Consider the following 12,578-nt stretch of genomic DNA (forward strand, 5'->3'; position numbering starts at 1 on the left):
TCCACCAACACGTCTCGTCCCCTTGCGTCAACATGCCCCTCATTCTTACGTAAACACAGTTCCCCCACCCCCACCCCCACCCCTACTTCCGCTCCAAAAACGCGTTTTGCTCAGTTCGTAGGGATCCTATGTTTCGCCATGCACAGCGCTGCATGACCCTTCATTCCCTGTACACCCCATTCAAAGTGTACAGAGGAAGCCCGAGGAATACAACCTAATCAGCTTCTATTGCTGCTTATTTGTACATAAAGTTGAATACAGAAACATACAGCGAGTCCTCAGCAGGAAAGACCGAATGAAAACTTTCGAGTGCTTCAAGAGTTTTGACCTCAATTTGACCTTGCAGAGGCGCATTGCCATACACGCATTGCAGTTACGTTGTCTGTTTGTTAAACTGAAGTTTTAGTATATTGCAAGGTCGAAGCAACGGTGTAGTCATACCGCAAGCTCGCCTCAGCTGCGAATTCCTGTGTATTTATGCAGCTGGAATCCCATGTGATGGATTCCCACATCAGTATACGTGCACTGCATCCTTGCAATTCCATGCACAGTGCATATGCAATGCAAACAGCCTCCGCAGGGAGGTACAGAGTTGTAGCCCAATCCATCACCTTTACCCAACGTGCTCGGAAAGCCACGAAAAGTACTAGTCACCAGTGACCTTAAATAATAATTCCTGGAGCAACATTATGGGAAGTGAACTGAAGCACGCACGCGCACACACTCCACACGACACACAAGGGCCCTATCTAGACCTCTCCTTTTCACCGGTGACGGACCTTCGATTAATAAAATCATCTGCTGTTCACTGTGACCGAATCTACGAAGTGCACCACAGCAATGAAGGGGTTGGCTGACTCTTGGGGGACGAGACTCAATGTGGTATGAGGCCCGCAAATATTAAATATACATACATACATGCATACACGCGCGCGCGCACGCACGCGCACACACACACACACACACATATATATATATTTATATATATATATATATATATATATATATATATATATACATATATACATACATACATACTGTAGTGACCATACACACCTTCCCCTGAGTGATTCACGGGGAAACTCTCCGTTACAAGAATCGGAGCGTCAAGAGAACGGCTAACCCAGAATCAGTTGCTGGTCATTCCCTGCCTGACTGACGAACAGGAACAGCGGATGCTTTAGGAGAGACAAGTATATAAAAAGGGGGAGGGAACAGACAAGAGAGGAAGTGGAGGAATGAATCTACGGGAGAAGGCGGAAGAGGAGGAGAGGGAGAATGAGAGGAAAAGAAGTTGTGGAGGAGGAGGAAGAAGAAGATACAAGTGTGAATGGAAGGTGATGATCCACCATATGTCTGACAACGCATGTGGGGAATGCAAGTTCCGACCACCCTCCAGCCCGTCCCCGCTCGCCCTCTGCACTTGGCCAAAAATATTTATACACTTGCTGCCTGGGTACCTCCCTCGGGTTGGCACCTGTGTAGTAATGGCCCCCCTTGCCTGCTGACATCCACACTCTTCACCCGGCACCTGTCAAGGCGTTCGCCCCGCCACCTGACCCAACACTGGCACTACCCAAGGCACTGATAGCGCGACCGTGTGCTACACTTGTGGTTCTCCCGCCCAAACATCTTGAGCCCTCTTCGCTCGGTGACGCACTCTTCAGATTTCCTTTTGGCTACAGCCTAACGATTTTATTCGCCTGAGGGCGAGACTTAGTTTTGTAGGGGCCTGTAGTGGACGACACGGACGGACGGACGGACACACACACACACACACAAACACACACACACATGAGTTTAAAAGCAAACTAGACACTGCAAGATACAATGGCGGGACACCACGAGCATAGCTCCCCTTCCCGCAAAATACAACTAGGTAAATACACACACACACACACACACACACACACACACACACACACACACACACACACACACGTACAAGCACGCGCGCACTTGCATATACTTGTACACAAAGACAGGCACATTCAAATAGAGCTCATGACGTCAAGAGCGTTCCTTGGACGACCGGGCCCCATGATGCACAGACGACGCGCAAAAACTTAACCTCGTATTTATCCTCAACCGACGCGAGGGTAGCTGCTGGTGCTGCAGCCGCCGCCAAGATGTGTCAAGCGTACGCGTACGCCACTACAGAATAAGATCCGCAACAAAATTCCACACATTTCTGAGTCGCTTTCGACCATTCGCGATGACTGCCAGATTTCCATGAAGGGAGAAAGAGACAAAGAAAAAGAATGGGGGGTATTGGCCTCATGCCCTCTTGCCCATAAATTTAATGTTTATTTCATTAACGACGTTAGACACCAATGGTTGCATCAACTGTATAACGTGTAAATGTTCACGATACACGGGCATTTTCAGTAAATGCAGAAAACTGTTTCAGAGACGTCTCCTATATATCGTACGTGTTTGTTCATAATTTCATTGGTGCGTGTGCTATGAATGTACAGTTTTATTAGTGTGTGTGTATTTACCAAGTTTTATCTTACGGGAAGGGGAGCTACAGTCGTGTGTCCCGTCTCTATATCTCGCATTATCTAAATTCTTAAATCCGTGTATGGTTTTTGCACACACTATCATTTCGTCCAGTTTGTCCCATGCAATGACATCCACCACTCTGTAGGGAAAGCTGTTCTTTTGCAGGTCTCTTCTATAACTGTCCTTTTTGAGTTTCTTTCCATGTCCTCTTAGAATTCTCGTATCCAGTTTTAGTAAGTCTTCTCTATTAAGGACTTCCATACCTCTCATGATTCTATAGATGGTCAACAAGTCTCCTCTTTCTCTTCTTTGTTCCAGAGGTAACTCTTAGTTTTGACAGTCTTCCTTCGTATGGCAAATCTGAAAGTGGGGGGGGGGGGCATCTTCGTAGTTGCTCTCTGGATTATTTCAAATTTCCTTATATTCTATTTGGTATTGGGTGACCATAGTGTCGCTGCGTACTCCAGTCTTGGTCTTATCAGTGTAACTAATATTTTCTTCATTTCTTTACGCAAGCGGGTGTGTTTGTGTGTATGTCCATCCGTCCCTGAACATATTCCAGTCTTTATAATACCCCGTATTTTACTTTTAGATTTCCGTAACCTCAACAGAGCCACATCATTCCCCATTAATTCGAACTTTCGTAGCTTTTCCATTTACCAGCTTTTAGGTTTACCTGTTTATCAATTTTGGGAAATCTACGCTCTTCTTTTACTCTCCCTTCCCTTCTCTTCCCTTCCTTTTATTTCAAATTCTCGATCTAGATATCACTGATATGGTCAACATATTTTTTTGTACTCTATTTGTGCATTTGTACAACATGATCATGTCTACCCTCTTCCTTTTTTCCTTCACTGATGTCAAACCCAGGGTTGACCTCAAAAATTATACCTGACCCCGGAGCTTTTTTTTTTTTTTTTTTTTGTTACATAAAACTTAACCCGTCTGACCCAACGAGAATTTTAGCGGATTTTCAACAGGCTGACACCAGGTGATTTTATTCAGCTAAGACGTGCACACTCGAGACAAAAGGAACTCCAAACTAACCAGAGATCCTAGTTTGCCCAGAACCAGTTGAGAAGTGCCAGGCAAAAGTGCCAGGGCAAAAAGTGCCAGGGCAAAAAGTGCCAGGGCAAAAAGTGCCAGGCAAAAGTGCCAGGGCAAAATAGCCAAGCGGCGGCGGCGGCGGCGTCCCCAGAAAGAAACTACAGTCCTCGACTTGGTGTGACCTCCAGTCGGCAGCAGCTGCATATCCGAGACTTGGTCTGAAGTGCTGTGTTATGAGCGTATTGATCGCGCCCTCGCCTTGCATGGCAGGCAAAGACAGCAACATTCGCGGTGGCCCACCAAACAGATATGACCTCCAATCCCTTCATTACTGGGGGTGCGAGGGCCACGGGAACGAGTACAAGAGCCTAGCGACAACCTGATCTATAACATAAGAGTCACCAAGTGCGAGAGGAGTTAAACCAGCCGCGAACCCCAGGGAGGCGTGAAGTCATCCGCTTAAAATCTTTTTTTGATAATTTCCCAATTTATTATTATATATATTTTTTTTTTGCTACCTTTGAATCGAATGTTTAGTAACGTTAGTTACTTAGTGACAAGACAAGTAGTTATCATTCGTTTTATTCCAAGCAATCTTTGTTTTCGTCCTAAAAAAAAAAAAATGGGGGCGTACGGGTCTACTGGAATAAAAAAAAAAAAAGGGGCGGGGGGCTCATGTACGATAGTTTGGGAACCAGTAAGCTAGAAATTAACCTCTCCACTACCGAGGGGCTGTCATGGCTACAATTTGGAAAAAAAAAACTCGGAGGATAACTCTCACGGACGACGGCGACTGATAAGTTTGACATTGGTCGCTTCCATGCCATCTGATTCAGCCAAAGGATACCTCTGCCCTTTAAAAGATTGTAAAGAGTTTCGTTTATCTTCCTCACTGTCCAAAGCTACTTGTAATCTAACGGCTGTCAACTGATTCATTATTATACACACACGAACACACACAATATATATATATATATATATATGTGTGTGTGTGTGTTTCTATTTCGACACCAGCAAAGGTCGAGTCGCACCCGGCATATTGGGAGTAGTGTCTGGTAATATCATGAACCACGCGCGAGATCACATGCACACACAAACACACGCATACACACATACACGCACACACACACACGTACACACCCACGTACACACGTACACATACATACATACACACAAACACACACACGTACACACACACGTACACACACACACACACACACACACACACACACACACACACACACACACGTACACACACACACACACACGTACACACACACACACATACATACACACGTACGTACGTACACGCACACACACACACACACACACACACACACAAATGGAGAAGGAGGAGGGGGAGGAACAGCCAAAGGGAGGAAGAAGAGGGGAGGGAGGAAGAAGAGGGGAGGGAAGAGGAGAGGAGAGAAGAGGAGAGGAGAGGAGAGGAGAAGGGAGGGAAGAGGAGGGGAGGGAAGAGGAGAGGGGGGAAGAGGAGAAGGGGGGGAAGAGGAGAAGGGGGGGAAGAGGAGAAGGGGGGGAAGAGGAGAAGGGGGGGAAGAGGAGAAGGGGGGAAGAGGAGAAGGGAGGGAAGAGGAGAAGGGAGGGAAGAGGAGAGGGAGGTGAGAGGAGGGGAGGAGGGGGAGGGAGAGGGGAGAGAGGGTAGAGTAGGAGAGGAGAAGGGAGAGGGGAGAGGAGAAGGGAGAAGGGAGGGGAGAGGAGAAGGGAGGAAATGGGAGAGGAGAAGGGAGAAGAGAGGGGAGAGGAGAGGGGAGAAGAGAGGGGAGAGGAGAGGAGAGGGGAGAGGAGAGGGGAGGATAGGGGAGGGGAGAGAAGAGGAGAGGGGAGGAAAAAGGAGAAGGGAGAGGAGAGGGGAAGGAAAATGAGGGAAGAGGAGAGGTAAGAGGGGAGGGGAGAGGAGGAAGGAGGAGAGAGGAGAGAGGGGAGTGGGGAGGGGAGGGGAGAGGAGTGGAGAGGGAAGAGAAGAGGGGAGGGGAGGGAAAAGGAGAGGGGAGCGGAGTGGAGAGGGAAGAGAAGAGGGGAGAGGACGGAAAAGGAGAGGGGAGAGGGGAGGGGAGAGGGGAGGGGAGAGGGGAGGGAAGAGGAGAGGGGAGAGGAGAGGGAAGAGGAGAGGGGAGAGGAGAGGGGAGGGAAGATGAGAGGGAAGATGAGAGGGAAGAGGAGAAAGGAACTGGGGACGAAGAAGAGGAGAGGGAATATGGAGAGGAAGGGAAGGAGGAAGCTGGGAGGGGGAGCAGGAAGATGGAGGGAAGAGGGGGTGAGAAGAAATGAGAGTAGGGGAGGCGAGAGATGAGAGACGAGAGGAGGGGAGGTGGGGGGTGGAGAGGAGAGAAGAGGAGAGGAGAGGAGAGGAAGCGAAGGAGGAAACGGGGAGAGGAGAGGGTGGGAAAGAGGGGGAGAGGGAGGGGGAGAGGGAGTGGAAGAGGAGGAGAGGAGGAGGAGAGGAGGAGGAGGAGGAGGAGAGGAGGAGGAGGAGGAGGAGGAGAGGAGGAGGAGGAGGAGGAGAGAAGATGGGGAGGAGGGAAAATAGGGAGGAGAAAATAGGGGAGGGGAGAAGAAGGGGAAGGGAAGATGGGAAGGAGGTGAGAGGGAGGGGGAGGGAAGAGGGGTAGGAGGGAAGAGGGGTAGGAGGGAAGAGGAAAGGGGAGGGAAGGGGAGGGAAGGGGAGGGGAGGGAAGAGATGGAAGGGAAAGGGGAAGGATGACGACCGTGGACGGGGCCGACGGGGATGAATGGGGACGAGGGAAGCCGCCCTTGGGAGGAAGATGGGAGTGTAGGGGGACGGAGGACAAGAAAGTGGGACCGAGGGATGGCGGGATCAAGCCCAGGGAAGAGGAGGAGGAGGAGGAGGAGGAGGAGGAGGAGGAGGAGGAGGAGGAGGAGGAGGAGGAGGAGGAGGAGGAGGAGGAGGAGAAATTGGAGTACAATGAAGGAGGGATCAAGAAGTAAAGGAAACATGGAATAACCGAAAAAGAGGAAGAGAGAGGAGGAGGAGGAGATGGGAAGAGGGTCAGCCAGAGGAGTAAACAGGTGGATGAAAAGGAAACCTATCAAGAAAAAACGAGTTAGAAAGAACGACAACGGACGAATAGCAATCAATGGGAGGAACGGTGGGTGAAAAAGAAATGGAAACATGGAAGGAAAAAACTGAAAAATAAGAGATAGGCGGGCGGAGGGCGAGGGCGAGGGCGAGGGGAAGACGTAGCGTGCGTGGAGACGGTCGCACGGGAAAGGGAGGGAGGGAGGGAGGGAGGGAGGGAGGGAGGGAGGGAGGGAGGGAGGGAGGGAGAGAGGGAGGGAATGAATATATATATATATATATATATATGAGATAGAGAGAGAGAGAGAGAGAGTGATTGATAGAGAGACAGAGAGATATCAAATTGGAGGAAAAAATAACATTCAGTATGAACAAAAACTTCCAACTAAAGTGGTGTCTACTCAAAACGTGCAAAAATTTAGAAACAAATCATATAAACCATGCACAAACAGCCATATACAATTTTTCTTGATAGCCTAAAGTATTCAATTTCAAATTGATGACAGGATAAATCAACTGTTGCCTTGAGTTTCACTAAATGGAAAACCTACACCCCCCACAGTGGTTCATGTGGCCTCCCACAGAGCTCTCTGGGAAGAAACTTCAGATTCTTGTCTGTGTTGTATCAGTGGGGACTGTTTCCATGTCACTAGCTGAGAGTGGTAGGGGACGATGAGCAGTTGCAGGCTGTCAGCTTCAAATGTGAAAGTGTAAGAAATATAGTTGAAGATGACAGTCTGGAGACCAAGTGTTCCCCTTATAAGACTGCTGTTTTCGTATATGTATTCAATGTTACATGTGTCTGTCATTCACCTTTTGGTTATAAAAGTCTAGTGTTTATGTATACCACAGTGCAACCTCACAGAGTTTTTATAAGTGCCTTTACCATTACAGGTTCTACCGTTATCAATTGACAACCCACCAGGATGTATACCTTGCTCCACTGCCTCCTACTTCTCATTCCAGTGTTCAACTTTCACACATTATGTAAGTGTAAATGATGTAAAAAATATCTTTGTAAACCAAGATGAACTACATAATTCATAACAACACTGACGAAATTAACAAATTCCTTATGCAAAACAACTCTGTGCCCATTCTGAAATATCTCACTGGAACCACATTTATGATACTCAAACATACAAAGAGACACAGAGATCTTTAACAAAATGATGACTGGTGTGCAGCAAATGTAATGATACTAATCACTATGGCATTTCAGGCTATGCAATCAATTGCTATGAATGTGTACACAATAACCAAAGGGTCAAGAGGACACATGGCTATGTCTACCCATGTTCAGAGTTTGATGGATCATCACGATACATTGTGAAGTGTCCAGCATCTCAAATGTGTGTCTACCAAAGGATAACTCTTAAATTTTCCACAAGTGAGTACTCTCCCATTATCACACACCCAAGGAATAAATAAACTATGATATTTCATTATTTCCCTGTATTAATTTTAGTAATAGTAATCCATGAAGAACTACAGTGGAAGAAGAAACAAATGGGTGACAGATGATAGTGGGATGGGTGAGGGTGGGTGGGTGCATGCCCTCACTGGCTAGCTGGCTACCTCTCCTATAAAGGGAAAGCCTTTGGGATATTGACTAATTCTAGTTTGCCATAATAAAAGTTACATGTCCTTAAACTATCCCTCTTACCCTGATTAAAAACTCACGTCACACAAGTGCGCATGCATGCACGTGCACACACATACGAGAGAAGACTACATGTCTACAATTTTCCATATAGGCACATAAATACATAGAATAGTTTTGGTGATATACTCCAAGCTCAAACAATACTTAAATTAAAATCTAAGTACAATAATTGGAACTGTACATGAATTTGAAGCTAGCTATGACAAAAATTGGAAATTAGGAGATGGGACCCAAAAAGTGTTGATCCTTTACTGTATATCACAATTAGGTAAATACACACACCAGCTCAATGGTGTGGTGGTACCACATTTGATTGCCAATTCAGCAGAATTCAAGTCCTGACAAGGGCTGAAAATTTCAGCATTGCTACAATGTGAGCCAGCACTAAAACTCTGGTGGGCAAGGACATGGGGGTTTGTGTGTGTAAGGTCATGGCTTTACCTATAGGGGCCATATATGAGCTCTGAGCTCTCATCTGGGAGAGTAACAGCTATTGATCAAATACAGTTTTCTGTATAGATGCATCAATTCAGGGAATGCCCTAGATGATACAGCCCAACCTTGAACCAAAAGCAAATTTCAAACTAGGTAGGATACCAGAAGAACAAGAATGTAGCTCCTTTCCCATATACTACAATAAGGTAAATTCAACAAAAAGTGACAATATGGACAAAATTAATTAATATACACTTTCAAGAAGAAAACAAATCATTAATCCTAAAAAACTGCAGAAACCATGGTAAGTTGGTAACTATTATTATTTAGTGTTGCTTCAATTAATCAATCCAATGCCCCAGGTCTCTTGCAGAAGACCCAGGTAACCAGCAAAAGCCATCAGACTGACCCATAAATCACTCAAAGAAGAGATATCATGTTATTTGGGCTAAGGCTTGAACAGGGCAATATAGAATCAGGTGTTCAGTGTCTTCTATGAGGTCACTGCATATGATTGCTTACATTATACAAATAAAATCTAACTTGTTACATGTTCCTTCCCCAGACAATGTGGTTTCAGTGAACACAATGGATGGCTGTACTCCCAACAGAAGTGTGCAGACCCGTTATGCTGAGGCAGGGCTGGTGGAGGAAGGCTGTATACAGCATACCAGCCACTACTCTCCACCTTCCTCTGAGTACTGTTACTGCTCAACTGACCTCTGCAATACTGCTGCTCTACCAATCAGCCTTCATCATGCAATTATTGGGTCTTCCCTGCTCTTAGCCTTAACAATAAACCCATCTTTATATCTGCTATGAAGTCTGGCTCTAGGTCATTAAATATATTCATTGTTTCAACAGCACATGCAGGATTCAAAAGTACAATAAACCTTAACAAAAGAACAGCTGCATAAACTTTCATAACTAATTATTTTTAAACCATTTGTCCATTTTACATAACCTTCAGTAAAATAATGATGCAAATATCTACTTCATGAGAATGTTCAGTAATGTACTTTTATGGAGGACATACTTAAAGTAGCTGGGTTTGAGAATTGCATTCTATTTATAGTATAAAAACTGATGATGTGACCAAAAGCCTGATCACATGTTTACCTGTGATATAGTTAGCTTTTATACCAAGTGACTAGCATTCTATTTTGAATGTCATATATTATATTTGTGATACTCTAGCCATTTCATTCCTTGTAATGGTATGAATATACAAAATAAAGTATTATAATTACAGTCTTTAAATTTAAGCATTCCTTATAATTCTCAATCTATCCAAACAATGGCACCCTCTTTGTTGTTCCCAGAACTACCTACACCTAGAACTGAAGCAGTCTAGGGAAAAAAAAAATATATATATATATATATATATATTGCAGCAAGAAGAATATAGTTCATCCCATTATAAACCAACCACATAAGATAGTCTTACCCTCAGAAACTGTAATGATGAAAAAGGATATGACACAACTAAAAATTTTGACAAAAATGGATACACTTAATCAAACAATCAATCTATTGCCCTGGTTCTTTCTTACTTGAGGCCCTCAACCCCAAGGAAAGCCACGCCCTCCAGTTCAGCCCATAAGTCACTTATTGTAGAGATTTTGTGGTGCTGTCTAGAGAGTGAATGTAGGAGAAAGTTTATAACACTTCTTTATAGTAGAAATATATATGTCAAAGGATGTGTATTTACCTAGTTGTATTTACCTAGTTGTATTTTACGGGAAGGGGAGCTATGCTCGTGGGGTCCCGTCTTCATATCTCATTTTATCTAAACTATTTTTAAATTCATGTATTGTTTTTGCACACACCACTTTCTCATCTAACTTGTTCCAACTGTCTATTACTCTGTGAGGAAAGCTGTTCTTTTTCAGGTCTCTTCTATAGCTGTCTTTTTTTATTTTCTTTCCGTGTCCTCTTGTATTTATGTCATCCCATTTTATCAGATTCTCTCTATCAGTAATTTCTATGCCTTTCATGATTCTGTAAATAGCTATCAAATCTCCTCTCTCTCTTCTTTGCTCTAGTGTCTGTAGTTCAAGTTTTTCTAGTCTCTCTTCATATGATAGTTTTGAGAGTGTTGGTGCCAATTTTGTAATTGCTCTTTGTATTCTTTCAAGTTTTTTTTATACATTTTTTTGTACTTGGTGACCATATCGTTGCTGCATATTCCAATCTTGGTCTTATCAGGGTGATTAGGATTTTCTTCACCATTTCTTCATCCAGGTATGTAAATGTAACTTTGATTGTTCTTATTAAATTATAATTTTCTCAAAAAATCTTATTTATATGTTTCTCAGGTGACATATTATTCATAACAATGACTCCCAGGTCCTTCTCATTTTCTACTTTTTTTATTCCTTCTTCTCCCAATTTATATGATCCTGTTATTCTGTTTTTGCTTTTTCCAAATTCCATTATACTACAATTTTTTGTATTGAACTCCATCTCCCACTTCCTACTCCATTCCTGTACTTTATTTAGATCTCTCTATAGTGATTCACAATCTTCTTCAGTTTTCACTCTTTTCAGTAGTTTTGCATCATCTGCAAAGAAGCTCATATAGCTTTCAATTCCTTCATCCATATCATTAATATATACAGCAAACATTATTGGGGCCAGAACTGTTCCCTGCGGAACACCGCTTATTACTTCATCCCATTTTGATGTGTGTGTGTGTGTGTGTGTGTGTGTGTGTGTGTGTGTGTGTGTGTGTGTGTGTGTGTGTGTGTGTGTGTGTGTGTGTATGTGTGTATGTGTGTGTATGTGTGTATTTACCTAGTTGTATTTTACAGGAAGAGAGCTATGCTCGTAGTGACCCGCTTTTGTATCTTTCTGCATCCAGTTCATTCTTAAAATCTTGTAGTTTTAGCACTCACTGTTTCCTCATTCAGTTTGTTCTAAATATCTATCACTCTGTGTGGGAAGCTATTCTTTTTTAGATCTCTTCTGTAACTGTCCTTCTTAAGTTTCTTCTCCTGTCCTCTTGTTTTTCTTCTGTCCCACTTTAGTAAGTCATCTTTATCAAGAATTTTCATCCCTTTCATAATTCTGTAGATGATTAGCAAATCACCTCTTTCTCTTCTTTGTTCCAGGGTTGATAGCTTTGGTTTATCCTATCTTTGTTCATATGTCAAATTGGAGAGTGTTGGTGTCATCTTTGTTGTTGCTCTTTGAATTCTTTCTATTTTTTTTTTTTTTTTTTTTTTAGAACTAGGTGTCCATAGTGATGCAGCATACTCCAATTTTGGTCTTATCAGTGTAACTAGTATTTTCTTTACTATTTCTTCATCCATGTAGTCAAAGGCTACTTTCATTGATCTTAACAAGTTAAAAGTTTCTCCGGCTAATTTGTTGACATGTTTGTCTGGTGTCATGTTATTTGAGATAGTTACTCCTAGGTCTCTTTCAAAGTTTACTTTTTTACTTCCCTTGTACCAATCTTAAATTGACACGATAATCTATTTTTGCTTTTTCCAAATTCCATTATGCTACATTTCCTAATGTTGAAGTTCACTTCACACTTTTGACTCCATTTTCAGACTTTGTCCAAGTCTTCTTGAAAAGATATGCAGTCTTCCTCTGTACTTACAAAGAAGTTCATGTAACATTCCACACCTTCATCCATGTCATTTATATAAATAGCAAACATTAGTGGAGCCAATTCAGAGCCTTGTGGGACTACACTTATCATATCTTCCCAATTTGAGTTCTTGTCTCTAAGTACCATCATCATTTTTCTCCTGTTCAAGAAATCTTTCATCCATTCCAATAACTTTCCTTGTATTCCACCTATTATTTCAATTTTTCTTAGTAGCGTTTTGTGTGGTACTTTGTCAAAAGCCT

The 12,578-nt window shown here is 43.4% G+C and overlaps 2 protein-coding genes across 3 annotated transcripts in view; one reads left to right on the top strand and one right to left on the bottom strand.

The window, feature by feature from the left end:
• Positions 1–9,966, top strand: part of LOC143038629 (uncharacterized) — a 33,806-nt gene extending 23,840 nt beyond the window's left edge. Inside the window, exons 2-4 of the mRNA XM_076208099.1 lie at positions 7,508–7,600; positions 7,836–8,003; positions 9,280–9,966. Of these exons, the coding sequence (XP_076064214.1) occupies positions 7,540–7,600; positions 7,836–8,003; positions 9,280–9,536 (486 nt within the window). The 5' untranslated portion in view covers positions 7,508–7,539 and the 3' untranslated portion in view covers positions 9,537–9,966. The remainder of the gene's footprint in view (positions 1–7,507; positions 7,601–7,835; positions 8,004–9,279) is intronic.
• LOC143038619 (rabankyrin-5) overlaps positions 1–12,578 on the bottom strand; it is a 107,326-nt gene that overhangs the window by 11,467 nt on the left and 83,281 nt on the right. The gene's annotated exons all lie outside the window — the stretch shown is intronic.

The sequence above is a fragment of the Oratosquilla oratoria genome, chromosome 2, assembly GCF_046742065.1.
Source record: "Oratosquilla oratoria isolate Oo_2021 chromosome 2, ASM4674206v1, whole genome shotgun sequence".
NCBI lineage: Eukaryota > Metazoa > Arthropoda > Malacostraca > Stomatopoda > Squillidae > Oratosquilla > Oratosquilla oratoria.